Source organism: Mixophyes fleayi, chromosome 7 (genome assembly GCF_038048845.1).
Source record: "Mixophyes fleayi isolate aMixFle1 chromosome 7, aMixFle1.hap1, whole genome shotgun sequence".
Taxonomy (NCBI): Eukaryota; Metazoa; Chordata; class Amphibia; order Anura; family Limnodynastidae; genus Mixophyes; species Mixophyes fleayi.
Window position 1 is genome coordinate 24442830 of NC_134408.1, and position 18059 is coordinate 24460888.

The 18059-nt window shown below is 42.0% G+C and overlaps 1 protein-coding gene across 2 annotated transcripts in view; it reads right to left on the reverse strand.

Annotated features, from left to right (window-relative positions):
* Positions 1-18059, reverse strand: part of LOC142097510 (dynein axonemal assembly factor 8-like) — a 78284-nt gene that overhangs the window by 23002 nt on the left and 37223 nt on the right. For both annotated transcript variants that reach the window (XM_075179400.1, XM_075179399.1), the window contains exons 21-25: positions 8005-8316; positions 4534-4596; positions 4300-4353; positions 3194-3363; positions 2167-2362 (exon numbers count right to left, since the gene is read on the reverse strand). In XM_075179400.1, coding sequence (XP_075035501.1) covers positions 2167-2362; positions 3194-3363; positions 4300-4353; positions 4534-4596; positions 8005-8316 — 795 coding nt within the window. The remainder of the gene's footprint in view (positions 1-2166; positions 2363-3193; positions 3364-4299; positions 4354-4533; positions 4597-8004; positions 8317-18059) is intronic.

Genomic DNA, 18059 nt, shown 5'->3' on the forward strand with positions numbered 1-18059 from the left:
TGCCTGCTTATTGTGGTGGCAGTGCTTACAGTACCCAGTGAGCAGTGGAGAAAAGGCAAGACAACAAACAGCTGTGGATGCATTAGTAGCAAATGCTTTTGGGTTTATCAGTCCTCAGGGTGGAGCGAGTGGAAACTGGGGCTTCCCTCTTGACTCCTCTGCACAGCTGATTCTGTACAGTCTTTGTAATGTGCAAGCAATGTCGGTATTGGGTGGCAAACTTGACAATTTCCCAATTTCCCAGCTGAGTACATAAGACTTGGCATCCTACACAGCTTTTCATATTAGACTTGGTACCAGATATGGTACTGCATATTACACTTGCCACAATGTATGGCTCTGCATATTAGACTTTGTTTACCTGGCACCAGGCATGGCTCAGCATATTATACTAGGTAACCATACGATTTAGCCTTTGTGTACTTGAACGCAAATATAGCCCAGCGTACTAGATTTGGCAGAAAGCATGGCTTTACATGCAACTTCTGGAGCTGGCGCTTAGACCTGCCCATTCTGTAAGCGCCTATGTAGCCCACATTGCTAGTTGTTTATGGAATCAGTGCTGAACCAGAAGCTGCTGCAGCCTATCCAATCAGCTCTGAGTCAGTGAACATAGAGCACTGCCGGCCCCAAGTGGCACTGAGGGACAACCGGAAGCATGATCTGAGCAGTTTGTTTTTATGCTTCAGCAGTAACCTGGAGAAGGGGTCGTGGATAGAAAACATGTAAACAAAATACCACCAAAAAAAAACAAGGGGTTCTGAGTACTTAGTGTCTTGTCTCCATATTGTAGCTGTCACTATTACTGGCAACTGGCCTGTGTAATACCGCATGTCGCTGGTCCATCAACTACCATGTAGGAGGCTCCACCAAGATTTGTGCCCTGAGCCCCAGTCTAATATTGTCCCTATGCACCTCGCAAGGTCACTAAGCTGTGACTGGTCACATTCACTAGTTACACTATATTATACCGGTCCATTGTAAGCCCATATTTTCAGGTGTTAAATATATTTTGAATAATAAAAGCCACCAGGGTGCAGACTGCCATTCAGAGAGATATTGACAGTGATTTTCTTTTTATACTTTCAGAGAAATCTGGTGGTCAATTTTGAGAAAGGGACCTTACGTCAGTGATCTCAACTGCATACAATTCATGTCTGTAAGCCAATGACGCTTATGACAGCCTACAACTTGACAGGCGGAATGGGGGAGGCAATGGGCGCATGAACGCACACAATGTACAGTACGGGAGTGTCAAGGGTGTGTCGAGGGCATGGCGAGGGCGTGTTAACACAGGTGCAACAGATACAAGGTCTGTGCTTATCGAAAGTACGTTTTATTAGCTGTATCATTTCCACCAGCTACAGGTCAGGTGTCAGTGCCGACTGATAGTGATGACTAACACGGCATAGTCTTTGTATTAAAAATTACACATATGCATAACACTAAATAGCACAGAACATGTGTATGTAAGTATGAGAAATGATAAAAACGTATTGTATGTCCAGTATGCATTAAGAGCATCCTGGTTTATGTATTTAATGTCAAAAAAAGTTAAAACATTTTTGTTTTCAAACACATTTTTATTATATGAGTATTATGAGATTAGGTCATTTCTTTTTAAAAAATATTTTTCCCCATGTATCTTATATTGCACATATACCTGTGCGCATCCTGCAGTCTGTTCTGTCTGTCAACAAACGACAAGTAACGTTTAGGCAGAGCGTACTTACACCCAGACTGAAATGGAAACGTATCTTGAGATCCACTTGGATTGGAACACGGGTGCAAGTTTGAAGATGAAGTAGGCCCAATATGTTTTTAAGTAGGCAACAATATTGTTGTGAATCAGGCCAATTACCTCCCACCCCCCACCCCCAATATTAGAAAGCAAACTTCACTGCTACTCCCAAATCTTCCTAAACCTAAGCTTAGATCAGGATGACGGGGGATGATTTAGATCAGTGTTGGCTAACCAGTGACACTCCAGGTGTTGTGAAACTACAAGTCCCAGCATACCCTTCCAGCAATAAGCTGCTATAGATTGGCAAAGCATGCTGGGACTTGTAGTTTCACAACACCTGGAGTGTCACAGGTTAGCCAACACTGATTTAGAGGGTACAGATAAAACAAGGTCAGACACATATGAAAGACATATCCACGTACCATACATCCCATTCTGCACAGCACTGACGCCATACTGGGCTCTCCAGAGGAACTGGTCTTGAGCTTTACACACATGTGGTTCATCTGGACCCAGGAGGTCTAGAAGTTTGAGAACGGCGTTGAGTCTCTGCAGGCACAGCACGAGGCAGGGAGCCGAGGTCAGGTAGTCACAATGTTCCTGGTATACAACTTTGTTCTGCAGAGACAGCAAAAGACTTCACAGTAACAAAACTGTCACATGTGTCTGACAGCAGTATATAAATGCATATAAAAAGGTATTCACAGTGTCGCTAACAATTATTTCTTGCACACAATGATTTTTAAGGTGCAAATGACTAAGGCTGGGGGCTGAGCACCTTACTGTATTCATTCTTAAACTCATGCTCATCCAGGATGTCCTGAGTGATGAAGTGGATGGGTACATTACAACCAGCAGCCAATCAGAAAGCTCACAGCAGCTGGAGATGAGCGAGCTGATCATGTGGGAGGCAGTGACGTCTCTACTGATGTGACTGTGTTAGAGAGGACATCAGTCCTTACATGAGGAGGACACAATGGAAGGTGAAAGATCCCCAACAGGTTCCTTGTGACAAAAATGTTTGTGTCAAACGCACCTCCGTATAAAACAAAGATTCATTCATCCAACGTGTTAGAAAATGTGTAGATGAACATACTATCAACTACCAGGCCCTCAGCATCTCTGTGGTCAGTTTTGGAACGCTGGAATATAGAGACCTATCCAGCAGTGCCGACACAAGTTTACGGTTTCAATGCAAATCGTTGTCTAGTTTGCAGTTTATGTAGTATTGTAGGAGGGTGCTAAGCTTGTGAACCTAAGTGGAAGCAAACCTCAAGTCATAAACCACAGAAATGATACTGCAGCATTATACAGAAGAGACAAAACACAACAGAAAATAATTTGTGTGAAAAATACCAACCCAGTTCGGTTTTGGAAGGATCACAGCACAGTATACCACAATTATTAGGGAAGTCCCGGGCCTAACATATATTTCCAGGTGTCCCTCACCTGCCTGACCTCGGCGGGGATGATGTTTAATGAATCTTCTGCTGTCAGTGTCACCAGCTTCAACCCCACCAAGACAAACCTCTGCAGTCCGATCTTGTGCAGTATCTTCCCCATGTTACTGCTCCAGGATCCCGGTTTGAGGATGAGAACCGTGTAGAGCAATAGAGGTCCTATGAGAAGCGCCAGGACAAAACAAAATGGCTGTGTTTAGTTTACACCATACTTGCCAACTCTCCCGGAATGTCTGGGAGACTCCCGAAATCCGGATACATCCAGGCAAGTATCCCGCATACTGGAATTTACTTGCCAAAAGGACGCGATTTGCGGTGAATCGCATCATTATGCCCCCCCCTGCGACAAAATGACATTTTCAACGCTGGGGTGGGGCCAAAGTGACGTGATTGATCGCGCCCCGCCCCCTCCCACCCTCCAACTACGCCCCCTGCCCGGGATCTCCCAGAATTCACTTGTCAAAGGTTGGCAAGTATGGTTTACACCCCTAAACAAAGAGGCGCTCATGCGTGCAATTCCGCACCAATTGTCTGTTTTCCTATAACAGCTTTTCATCAAACCTAGAAATCCCAATAGTGGAAACCTTAGGGACTCTTACTTCCTGGTAAGTTACACAAATGCATAGTTTGTAAAAGATGAGCAAAACCCACTTATATAACATAACTGATGGTCTGGTGTAACCGAGACACTATAAAAACAAAGGATAAACCGCAGCAAAGGATCCTTGCTAGACATTTGAATAATATATTTTTCAGTGGTGACTTTATTCTAAGGCTCCCTTCATTTTTTGGAATAAAAACTGGGTCATTCCCGAGGCTATAAATCCCCCCCTAGTTCACTCTAGGTTCCAAATATTATAAATGGTTATATAAACTTATTTCAACTTATCCTGTCTGTTAATTTAGATTTATCAAGAGTTTAAATGATGGAAAAATAACTATTGTTAGTTAAACATTTCAGGTGGGAAAAGGGATTATCCAGATAAAACTGGGACACACATATAAGTCATTTAATCACATTTAACTACAATATTTCAGATTATAGGAGTTGTTTATTATTTTCCAGTAAAGGTAATGAAATGGATCTGAGCTTACCTGACAGCATATAAGTAAATATGGACTCAGTCTGTCCCTTGTGATCTTCCCCACCTGTCAGAAGCACAATAGATGCTGTTTCCAGTGTAAAACAGGGTTATATGTGATACAAATTCAAATTCTCTCAATGTGTGGCTATATGACAAGGCATGGCAAGACCCCAGGAGGTGAATGGCTGCTCAGTGTAGTGGAGGACACAATGCAAACAGACATAATTACATCTCACAGACTCACCTCCCGACCTGCAGTAAATCCCAGGAGGAGCAATATATTTCAGAACAAATCGGCTTTGTGGATCTGCGGAGTAAAACAATATCATCAGGAACGGGCAGCCTTGGAAACCTTATCAGGAGGATTCATAACGTAGAAGAAACCTATGGAAACTCTTATGAATGGTGTCAATGAAATCATTTCTTAATGTTCAGTTAAATGCCTTAAGATTGGCTGCTTAGTTTAGCTTAGTATAACATATGAAGAACAATGTATACATTGTATAAGTTATATCCTTTCATAACCTAAGTAACCCCATGTCTTCAGTGATGAAAGTCCCTTTGTTAACCTCAAACTTTGTACTTGTATGTGTCATGAACCACAGGAGCGGTGGACTATTTACCTGCTAGTAGGTTGACGCTACTGGGCAAAGAGGCGAGGAGTCTAACATGCCCCAGGTGTTCACCAGAGACCCCCTGAAGGAAGTTTGGTCTTAGCTGCGTGGGACGTGTAGGTGGAGATGCTATTAAAGTGTGGTCAAGGTAGTAGAGGTCAAACCAGCAGATCCAAATGAGGCTAATGTGTAAGACAAGAATGGTCAATGTAGCTGGGGTCAAACCAGAAGATCCGAACAGAACCAGAATCACGTAGCAATGGCAGGCCAAGAACAGGCAGAAGGTCGGCAGTGTGAATACAAAATAGAAAAGGAGCCAGAGGAGATCGAAGAACTGGAGGCAGACTGGGAACAGGAAACCATAATGTGAGCCAATACTCTGGCACTGGAGTAGTGCCAGAGTCCTCCTTTTATTTCCTAAGCAATTGACATAACGCCAGCCAGGGAGGTCAAAAGACGCGGCCTGTAGCCCAACAACTGGAACATGTACAGTGAGAAACAAGAAGTCACGTCCCATTGCTAAGCGACACGCATGGACAATCCAGGGGGAGAAGGCATCTGTCCCTGCGATGGGGAACAGAGCCCATGACAGTATCCCCTCCTTTAAAGATACATTAACCTTTCTCTTTAATTTAGCTAAAAGATATGGGGCATGGCCTTTTTAGGCATTGACCCAAGACCTCTCCTCTGGCCCATAGCCCTTCCAGTCAACTAAGTTTTTCCTTAAGAACCCTAAATAAATCCGAGGTCCCTGATACTATATATCCAAATGGAACTTCTTTTTGCTGAAAGAGACATTTATTCAGTTTACAGTGCAGCCGATTGGACATGAGACGGCTGAGTACCTCTTTCACTTAGTTGCGGTGGGAGTTCAAATCTGTAGAGAAAATTAAAAAGTTGTCCAGGTAAAAAACTACAAAGTGATTCAGGAGATCCTGGAAAATCTCGTTCACAAATTCCTGAAAGACTGCTGGAGTGTTACGGAGGCCGAATCATCTTGCACCCTTATAGTTTATCATCATTTTTTTGTTCCTATGCGTTTGTTAACATATGTTATTGTATGCTGTATTACATAAGTTATTCTTAAATGTCGCCAGGTGGAATGTTTAATCAGGGATAAGAGTTTAATCAGGGATACGAGAGAACAAGAATTCTGGGTTAAATAATTAGCATTTGCAACTATAATACTATCAAACTTGTCATCTGGCCAACAAGGTCATTGTATACTAGTACCCTGGATTAGACTCTTAGGCACCTTCTCCACAGGGAACCAACGCTCCCCAACCACCATGGGGTGAGGACACTCAGGGGTAAACATTATCATCCTCCAACCTATCACAAGCTGGCTACCGCCCTAATCTGTCCATCATTAGCTACATGACTATGGGAATAATAAAGGGTATATAACATGTGTCTATTGACTGTATTAGGTGTTCGTGGATTAGTGACTAGAAACTGCACTTCCATCACATGTGTACAGTATGCCCGCAGTATGTCTGGTGATTATATATCCACCTGTCTGTAATAACATCTAATGAATAAACTGTGTTTTGGCTGCAACAATCCACTAGAAGCCCCATGCATCAGTATTGTCACTAGTTCTCGGATAGATAGGCTGCATTTTCATCAATATTGGGTCAACCATAATACTGGTTGCTGCATTGAGTAGAGAAGTTTATACTGTAAAGGATAGTGGAAACCTGTCCCTAGTATGTGACATGATGCTACTTAAACAATGCAAAATGAAGAGAAAGGAGAGTTTAAATGAAAGGGTCAATGTTTTGAAAGAAGCAAAAAACAAGAATAAATGCATAAAAATGTATATATGTGTTTTCGATGTGTTGGGTCAGTTATGCATTGAAAGCACACCTGTCAGGTTTATGAAAAACTATGTTTTACATAGTGCCTTGCACACCATGTATGTATAACATCCCGCCTGGGGGAGAGCAGAAATGATTGGCCTGCACAATATTCAAATGCTGTATACTTCCATCTTAAGCTCGCTCTTTAAAATCACAGCTCCATTGTGTTGCGAGCTAAAAGAACTGTACAAGTGAGCATAACTCTGACTCTGACAACATTTGGCATTATGGTCTCTCCCAGGCAAAGAAAATTAAAGGATCTTTGTCTTTTTTAATATACATAGGGCCTGAATGCAAGTGCATTTGTGTGTCTTAACAGTGCATGTCACATAAAGCTTTTTGTGCTGCATAGTTTGAGCTGCAAGTATCTACCAGCCCCTTACGCTTCAAAAGGCTGATCAGGGGCATTACCGTGCAAGTGCAATACCGTAAGAGAATCCAGACCCCCTGATTTGTGCATGTATTTAGAGTTAAATCTGAAAGGTATGTTTTGTAGGGCTTATTTTTTGTAACTACGCTTGCTATGAAAGTACTGATTTGCAAGTCGGTTAAGTCTGCATTTAGAGTTAAGGTGTAGCACTAATGCAACTCTAAATATGAGTGGACATGTTTAATTTGTGTTTCTGTGCATTTGCAAGCTGGTAAACTTATGCACACCTCTGATTCACCCCATTAGTACACAAAGCACTACATGAAGCATGCTTTATATCAACTCTGACAGGTTACCTTTAACTAAATAAATGCAAAAAATGTGTGACAGCCTAGATCGGTGAGACGGTCGCCTAGATCGGTGAGACGGTCGCCTAGATCGATGAGACGGTCGCCTAGATCGGTGAGACGGTCGCCTAGATCGGTGAGACGGTCGCACGCGGCCCTCTGTGCCTTTGCCTGCAGCTCCCAGCTCCTTCCTGCATTATTGGCAGATGTGTTTGTTATATCATTTAACACTTGTTTATAATACCTCCTGATATGTTATTACAGATAGATGACTCTTTCTTTGAATAAATATATTGTTTTAACTTATCACTAAGGTTATGAGTAATGTACGGCCCTTTGAAGGCTAGAGGGCCTCCCCCGTGTCCCTGAGGTGTATCACTGGCCTAGATGGAAAGCATCCTGGTCTGCGGGAGCAGCAGTAGACCTGAGGGAACAGAGGTGAGGCTGAGGGAAGAGAGGTCAGCCACACAGGACATAGATACAGACAGGCAGAGTACAGGTGAGAAATGAAATGATATTTACCAGAAACCAAGTCCCTGTCTGTGAAAATTAGGGCCGCCTGTCGAAAAGCAATTTCAGGGGTTGCAGACATGATGAGCTGGACTTGCTGTTTTCCTGAGGTTGGAACAAGCTCTTTAATGGCATCTGCCAGGGTGGTGAAGGCTCGGACTTTCCGCAGGGCACACACCAGAGCTGGAGTAGAGGTCAGCTGGCCCACACTTTCCTGCCAGGGCCGATCTCCCACCTCATATGGCGTAACTTCCTTGGCTTGGAGCCGACTCAGGCAAGGTAACCACTTCAGCCCTAGGACTTCGAACCCTTGAAATCCAGAACCTGCTTTCAAGACAAAAAATGTAGAGCCCCATGGTGTTTAATGATGAGAGCTAGGTTCATAACACTATATACACTCATGTGGCGTGAGTTGGTCAGCTTAATATATATTGCAATATGTGGGACTAACATTCCCAATTTTTAATATAGAAAAGTAGTTTAACAGCTATAATTCTGTACTTGATGAGTATATATATATATTTATTTATTTACTAGATGGGTGGAGAGCGGTTCAGGATATCAGCATGAGGTCATGGGGTGGTGAATTCGGATATTAGGTACATAATGATGGGGATACATGGATAATGGTAACCGTCACTATGGTGTAGTAGTGACCATTTTATGATTGGTTGCCCCTGGTGGGAGGGGGCATGCTGACAAGTGCACCATGGTGACGGTTGCCAGGGGAGATTGAGTTAGAAATGAAGGCTTCTCCAGAGGTCAATAGAGTCTAACACCTTGTACATATACAGGGGTAAACGCAGGATTTGTAGAATAAGGATTCCGCACCACGCCACCAGTGGGCGTGACCAGCATGCATGGGGGCGTGGCTATAATTTTAGACAGTCCTTGGCTACTCTCCAACTCTTCTTATCCCCATAATATACATGGGCAATGCTGCGTGCACTACTGTTAGGTGCATGTAGCTCTCCATTTTCAAGCAGAGCCGTGTGAAGAGGGGGCAGGGTCTAGCCACCTCAATTATACAGTGCCCCAGGCTTGTAGGGGGGTTTCCAGGTACTAGGAACCCCCCCCCCCCCCCTCGGTTTGCCTATGATATAGGTGTTAAAAAAAAAATACCTGTTACAAGTGCAGGAGACACCTTGTACTCTGTCCTTGCTTTTAAAAGAGCATTTGAAGCATGTTCTCAGCCCCCTGCAGTATAGTTAACTACGTACTTAATCAGCGCACCCATATAATTATGTTTCAATTTACTAAACATCAGTGCCTTTAAATGCTGCAAGCAACGTCAAACTTGATGCAAAAGCACAGCAATGCAAACTCTGGACAGAAAGTGTGTGCGGACCGGTCCATTTGCTTACATTATTTTTGTACTATCAGCTGAAACTGCATTTAATAGACATTAACAAAGCGTGTTACATATGTAAACTGACTGCCCGTATGCACAAGGTCTTAATGTTCTCAATGATAAGCATACTTTGATAACATTCTATTTGATTTTTTTTGTGCTGGTAATAGATTTGGAATATTTCATTGAGGATTTATATCCCATTTAAAAAGGAGAAATGTTTATAATAACAAGGAATATTTTTAACATAAAACGCCAAAGGCCACGTATTACCTTGAATATGATGAAAGGAGGCTTGCCATGCACAATAATGCATAATATTATTATTAGATTACTTTGCCTATTTTATACTACGAATGTAAATTGTCTTCATCATTAGAGAATACAATAACACATGCCTCAAACAAATATACATTATAGGACAAGGTCTGAAGGATAATATATGTACATAATTTACTCACAGAAATCTTTATTTTATAAGAGGCATTACCTCTAGAAAATATATGGTTTATAACCTGTTTTAAGCTGTTTTTAATTGTTTGGTAAATGGTGTTTAGAGTGTTGTGAGATCAGTCTGAGTTTGTTATATAGTCACAGTTCATTAACACAATTAAGAACGACTTATTCTGTGATAAATAGGGGAGAGAGAATCAAACAGAGAAATATTCTGGGCGGACGTCGTGCTGTATATTAACTGTTCCCTTTGGCAGGAAATGTGTCAGTGAGGAGATTAGGAAATCCTTTCAAGCCACTGGGATTCTGCACTTATTAATAGTTAAACTACAAATGAGAGCACGCTTCTTCCACGGAACACGGCGATCGCTTCACCACAGCTTCATCAACACAGACTGATTACATATACCACAGCCAGGAAAGCTCCCCCTGTACAGGATAATACCACGGGGGAAACCTACTGAGCAGAAACTCTTATTTCTGGAACCACCCAAAATGATTCTTGGATTTGGAAGAGCCGACGGCAAAGCCTCAAGCACTTTGTGCCCATTAAGTAGGGTGAGCCTGGGAGTTGAGAAAAGCACATACAGGAGGAAACCGAGAAACGTGTAATTGGGAAGAATGAGGAAGGACCAAGGACAGAGAGAATCGAGAGAAAATCTTTCAATTAAATTTTTCTTGGTGTAGGTGACGGCACAAATGGGTCCTAACACCTGATACCAGCACAGAAAATGGATCTGGGAAAAGGTTTATAATGAAAGTAACTCTGGAGACTGTGAATAACTGAAGTATGCACCAATTTATTATTAATATTATTATTATTACCATTTATTTATATAGCGCCACTACTTCCGCAGTGCTGTACAGAGAACTCACTCACATCAGTCCCTGCCTCATTGGGGCTTACAGTCTAAATTCCCTAACATACACACACAGACCGAGAGAGACTAAGGGCAATTTAATAGCAGCCAATTAACCTACCAGTATGGGTTTTTTTGGAGTGTGGGAGGAAACCAGAGCACCCGGAGGAAACCCACGCAAACATGGGGAGAACATACAAACTCCCCACAGATAAGGCCATGGGTCCTGATTCATTAAGGATCTTAAATGAAGAGGATCCTTAATTCAGTCTCCTGGACAAAACCATGTTACAATGGAAGGGGTGCAAATGAGTGTTCTATTTTGCACATAAGTTAAATACTGACTGTTTTTTCATGTAGCACACAAATACTTGATAGCTTATTTGTACACTGAAATTTAAAGTTGATATGTGTGTGCTACATGAAAAAACAGTCAGTATTTAACTTATGTGCAAAACAGAACACTCATTTGCACCCCTTCCATTGTAACATGGTTTTGTCCAGGAGACTGAATTAAGGATCCTCTTCATTTAAGATCCTTAATGAATCAGGCCCATGGTCAGGAATTGAACTCATGAACCCAGCGCTGTGAGGCAGAAGTGCTAACCACTGCGCCACCTTGTTTAGCTTTTGATGTTCGTCCGCGCAGGCGCTATCCATGGCAATTATTTTTTTACTCCATGACAGGGAAATTAAAATTGTTGGATGACATCTCAAATCACTCCTTTCTACAAAGAAGAAACGTGTTATGTATGTTGTGTTTAATAACCAGTGCCATTTAGCATGGTTTGTCCTGGGATGGGGGTGGGGAGGGTGCATGTTTTTAAGCAGGCCTGATTCTAATGGGGAATCCTATCCCATGTTAACCAGGCTGGGACTATCATCCTGATATGATATAGGAACCCTGCACTGTTACACCATGGCCAGCATAGACTAGTGCGAGCTGCCGGAGGACCCCACGCTTATTACCCTCCTATCATCGATTCTGGTTACTTAAGGAAGGATGGGGGGGGGGGGGGGAGTTAACTTTCCTTTTATATTTTTGCCACAGCAGTAATCATCATCAAGTTGAAAATGAAAATCATGAAAGGTTTGAGGCCTTAATGATAAAGTCAAAAGAACCTTATTTCTGAATTTTCTAAAGAAATAGAAGTCAGACATTGTAGTTTTGCAAGAGAGAGACACCTGAAAGATGGGAGAGAGCTGGTTTTGAGTATGCCCTGGATATCACATGCCTTCTTGTGGTCTATTCTAACTCCGCAGGGGGGTATCCATCTAAGGGGCTAAGCCTGTTCCATTTATTCTTCATTAGAAGCAGACGGATGATGGTTCATTCTGCTTCATGCTGCAACCTACACGGTTGATTTCCTGGTGATTAGCATGTATGAACCAAACCTATTTCATGTTCGGCTCAATATTTCCTGTGTTTTTAATGGTAATCTCAAGAAGAACCACTTGCAGTCTACTAGCCCCTATTCTACTCATCTGAATAAATGGGTTAGAGACTTTAATGTAACTGAAATTTAGCAATTAAAACACCCTCAATTGAAATCATTGTCATGCCATTAGTGCGCTCATTATTCCCTATCCAGCACACACCGTGCATTTGTCGAAGGCCTATAAATGCTTCCCGGACAGAATTCAGATCATTCCTTATGGCAAATGACCCTTTGTCTTGTGGGTAGAGGGGAAATCCTAAATTGCTTGACATCCAACAAATCCAATAAAAAGTAGGTTGTGGTCAGACAGTGGTAATAAGCTCGTTATTAAGTGGGACACCTTCAGGTCAGTGTCACGAGGTACAGAAATTAATGCTATTGCTAGGAGACAGCAGGGGGAGACACTAGGCTGTCTAAGGCCATATATTGAAGCCCACTCAAGTACTAGCTACACCGGCTGCTTGGCTCTCAAGCATGAGTACAACTGCTGGCCGTTTTGTTAGGGTTGTTGTCACCTGATAACAGCATAGCTGGTATTACGACCCACAATCGCTTTCCTGGTGGACTCCAGCAACTTTCCGATGCTGCTACAAGAAGTAAAATGTTTGATCTCAAGGTGCCCATTTCAGAGACAGAGATCCAAAGAGACATCACTTCCTTCTCCAATCATCATCATCATCTATTTATATAGCGCCACTAATTCCGCAGCGCTGTACAGAGAACTAATTCACATCAGTCCTTGCCCCATTGGAGCTTATAGTCTAAATCCCCTAACATACACACACACACACACAGACCGAGAGAGATTAAGGGCAATTTAATAGCAGCCAATTAACCTACCAGCTCAATTTGTTAGCAGCCAAATAACCTACCAGTATGTTTTTGGAGTGTGGGAGGAAACCAGAGCACCTGGAGGAAACCCACGCAAACACGGAGAGAACATACAAACTCCACACAGATAAGGCCATGGTTGGGAATTGAACTCATGACCCCAGTGCTGTGAGGCAGAAGTGCTAACCACTTAGCCATCGTGCTGCCCAATAATACATCCCCAGAGTTAGATGATATCCCTATTACGTGGTAAGAGACAAATTACAAATTCATAAACTCTCAACTTCAAAATCTTTTCTCAACAGATCTTAATAGAGACCCTACCCGATTCCATCCATAATTCCATGATAGTTGTTATTCCTAAGCCAGGAAAACCCCACTAAACATTGGCATCTCTTCTGGAAACAGCTACTTCCTGAATTTGGATGTAAAAATTCTGACCATGGCGTCTGTGCTCAATAATTCTATTGATTACTAGACCAGAGCAGTCCAGCTTCAACCAATATAAACCTTAGAATCTCACATTTAAATTGCAATTTGCGACAGAAAATAGCAATCTCCCTTGACAATGAATAAGCCATTGATTTGGTCATGTGGAATTATCTTTAGGAGGTACCAGGTTTGAAATATGGGAAACATTTCTACAGTGGGTCAAGCTGCTGTATTTGAAGTCCAGGGGTTATATTTATCAAGCTACGGGTTTGAAAAAGTGGAGATGTTGCCTATAGCAACCAATCAGATTCTAGCTGTCATTTTGTAGAATGTAATAAATAAACGATAACTTGAATCTAATTGGTTGCTATAGGCAACATCTCCACTTTTTCAAACACGCAGCTTGATAAATGTACTCCCAGGGTTTAAATAAAAGCAAACAGGCTACTTTCAGACTTCTTTCATTACTATTTTCCCTGGTCAAATATCCAGTGGCTATAATGACTAGAACGGTGCACACTCTTCATGAATGGAAACTATGGAGAAGAGAGGAAAAAAATCTCACTCTATGCCAAAGATTATGTTGGTGTATTTGTCTAATCCTGGAAATGCTCTTGATGTGTTGCTGGAGAAAAAGAGAGAAAGAGAATTGCCTCATTGCCTCACCCCTAAGTGTCAATCGTTTGTCTGCCCCTTTCCCTTTAGATTGTAAGCTCTACTGAGCAGGGCCTCCTCCCTCCTGTTCTCATTACCTATAACCTCTGCTCACCAGTTACACTGCGCACCTCCTCCTTGGGCTCTCTGCCCATTGACTCCACTCCTCTATTGTCTTTGCACCTCTAAAAGTGGCTCTAAACCTGTTAGTTGCACCCATACCAATGGGCACAGGTGTCAGCCTGCACTGAATATACCCCTTGCACCCCAGTAGCTGTGTTGAGAGTTGTAGTGTCGTTTACTGTATTGTACTGTTATACCATGTACTGTCTTGTTGTTTGACCACTGTACGGTGCTGCAGACCTCATGTGGCGCCCTATAAATAAACGTTAATAATATTAATAACTTTCCCCAAATATTACACAGGTGAGGGGCTCTCAGGTTACCTTCCAAAACATAACACAGGTCTTTGTTCAATATAATACCCAACTTTATAATCTCATTCATCCTTCTACTACTTTTGGTACTTTACTTCCTAGTAACTTGATTTGCTAAACAGTTTTCGAAGGATTCTGCTGCCCAGTTAAACATTCCTTTCACTTTGGATGAGTTGCAGTCTGTTATATCTAGTCTACCAGCTGGGAAGAAACCGGGAACAGATGGCTTCACAGCAATCTATTGTAAAACTTTTATTGAGGAATTGTGCCATTTTTTTGATCTGTATGTTTAATTCAATCTGTTCGGAGGTTCCGTTTACATCACAATCCTTTTCTGCTTATGTAGCAGTCATCCCAAAACCTAATAAAGACACCCAGGTACTCTCAAATTACTGCCTCACATTAGTTGCCAAGCTTCTAGCTCATAGGTTACAGTCTTTACTGTCAACCGTACTATTGTGGTGGAGTCTGTCTTTGTTAAAGTAATACAGGGACGTGAGAATGCCACAAAACTTCTAAAACTTATCCACTCCATTGGCCATAATAAGACCTCTGGAGTGACGCCTTCTATTGATGCTGAGAAAGCAATTGATAGAATTAATTGGAATTTTCTGACTCCAATGCTTCATGCCCTTGGCATATATTCTTCCTTTCTTCATAAAATCAATAGCACGCGCTGCTCTCTCTTTACAATCACAAATGGTACAGGGAAGGGTTGCTCTATTTCACCTACCATGTTTGTTTCATGCATTGTGGCAATAGGCATCCTATCTAACTCAAATATTACTGGGATATATGTGCTTACTATATAAACTATTTGCAGATGACCTTAGTTTTTTTGGGGGTATTCCTATACTTCTTTGCCTGATGTAATAGGGAAGATTCAATATTTTGGCACCATGTCAGATTTTAAACTCAACTGTCTAAAAACAAAGTGTTCAATTTGATATTTAGGGGTCCTTTTATCTAGGGACCTACTGATACTTCTTACTTTAAACTGAATTATCTGTCAATCCTCCAGAGCTTCACCACAGATCTCACTAGTTGAAACTTTCCAGGCCTCTCCATGAGTGGTAAAAATCAATGTTCTGAAAGTGAATGTTCAACACACATCCTTTATCTGTTTCAGACACTCTCAGTTATTGTTCCCAAGGATTGACTTCCCTCATCATAATAAGGCATTTCCCCAAGGATTGACTTCCCCATCCATAATAAGGCATTTCCCCGAGGATTGACTTCCCCATCCATAATAAGGCAGCATTTCCCTGAGGATTGACTTCCCTCAGTCATAATAAGACATTTCCCAGAGGATTGACTTCCCTCATCCATAATAAGGCATTTACCCGAGGATTGACTTCCCTCATCCATAATAAGGCATTTCCCCGAGGATTGACTTCCCTCATCCATAAGAAGGCATTTTCCCAAGGACTGACTTCCCTCATCCATAAGAAGGCATTTCCCAGAGGATTGACTTCCCTCATCCATAAGAAGGCATTTCCCAGAGGATTGACTTTCCTCATCCATAATAAGGCATTTCCCAGAGGATTGACTTCCCTCATCCATAAGAAGGCATTTCCCCGAGGACTGGCTTCCCTCATCCATAATAAGGCATTTACCCGAGGATTGACTTCCCCATCCATAATAAGGCATTTACCCGAGAATTGACTTCCCCCATCCATAATAAAGCATTTCCATGAGGATTGGCTTCCCCCATCCATAATAAGGCATTTACCCGAGAATTGACTTCCCCCATCCATAATAAAGCATTTCCATGAGGATTGGCTTCCCCCATCCATAATAAGGCATTTCCCAGAGGATTGGCTTCCCTCATCCATAATAAGGCATTTCCCCGAGGATTGACTTCCCCCATCCATAATAAGGCATTTCTCCAAGGATTGACTTCCCTCATCCATAATAAAGCATTTCCCCAAGGATTGACTTCCCTCATCCATAATAAAGCATTTCCCCAAGGATTGACTTCCCTCATCCATAATAAGGCATTTCTCCAAGGATTGACTTCCCTTATCCATAATAAAGCATTTCCCCAAGGATTGACTTCCCTCATCCATAATAAAGCATTTCCCCAAGGATTGACTTCCCTCATCCATAATAAGGCATTTCCCATGACTTTACATCCTGGTTTATGAAAAGCTACTACCGTGCCAACTGAACAACACTGGTTTGCACAGGTTGAGGAAATGGTCACTACGTAAGAATGTACCCATGCACCGAAAGACATGTATGACAGTTCCACTTGGTTCTCCTGGCTGGACTTGAAAGATTCTAGTGTATATAAATCCATGATGTAGAGGTTTGTGAATACTGTTTTAATATTACTTAATAATAAAACAAACTAGTAGGTTAATTGTCTGCTATCAAATTGACCCTAGTCTGTCTCTCTGTCTGTCTGTTTGTGTGTGTATGTTAGGGAATTTAGACTGTAAGCTCCTATGGGGCAGGTACTGCTGTGAGTGAGTTCTCGGTACAGCGATGCGGAATTAGCGCTGTATAAATAGCTGCTGCTGATGATGATGATAGTATGTTCATCAATTGTTCATCAATTGTCTTGGGTCTCCATCTTTTGGGATATCTTAGGTTTGAGCTTCAAAAGTTGCTCGATATCTCTATATTTATCTGGTTGAGTAGAATTTGCTTTTCATGAAATGGGGCCTCTCGTACCTGTCCATATTCTCATCCTTTCCTTTGTCTCCCTGACCTTTTGTATTTCTTGTTTCATATTTGATAATAATCTGAAAATAGTTCTTAATATATAGTTTGCATTTGTGAATTGTAAAAAATAAAAATATGCTCAGCCTCAGTTTTAGGAAAACTGAGCCCACCCGAACATAGCCAATCAGAGTACTGAGCCGAGCCAGCTCGGTTTTTTCAAGTGCCCTCGGAACTGAAAACGTCATTGTTGCGTCGTCGGATCTCGCGAGTTTTGGATTCTATAAACACCGCCCTCCACGGAGATCCAGCGCCATTTCGCAGAGAGACACAGAAGGGGTAGCAGGGTTGTTCGCAGTCTCCAGTGCAGTTGGACAGTGTCATAGCTAAAACATGACAACCTGTTTGAAAAACTAAGGGATGTCATTGCAACATGGCTTATCCCGTTTGGACTCTCTTGAGGATATGTCATTATGATAATGCCACTAATATTGTGAGAGCATTCCAGCTGGGTAAAATCCATCACATTCCCTCTTTAGTTCACACAATCTACTTGGTGGTACAGAACTTTTTGAAAGATGACAGAGACGTGCAGGAGATGCATTGATATATATATAAAATGCGCCCGTATGACTACATACCCGGAATCCTCTTGAAAAAGTCGAGTGACGAAACCCGTTGAGGGGGATAAGGCGTTTTCTGTTTCTTTCCGTGGATCACCATATCTACCCCGGCCAAGTGGTTTTGAGAGATCCGTGATTACCATCAGGAAAGACTGCAGATAAGCCTATATTTGTTATATACTATGTACGGGCGCATTTTATATATATCAATGTTTTTATCTTTATAATAAAACACTTTTATGGATCATATTGATATGAGCTTATGTTGGTACCCAGTTTTGAGGAATTGTTGGTAGCCTTATTTGGCATACTACACCATA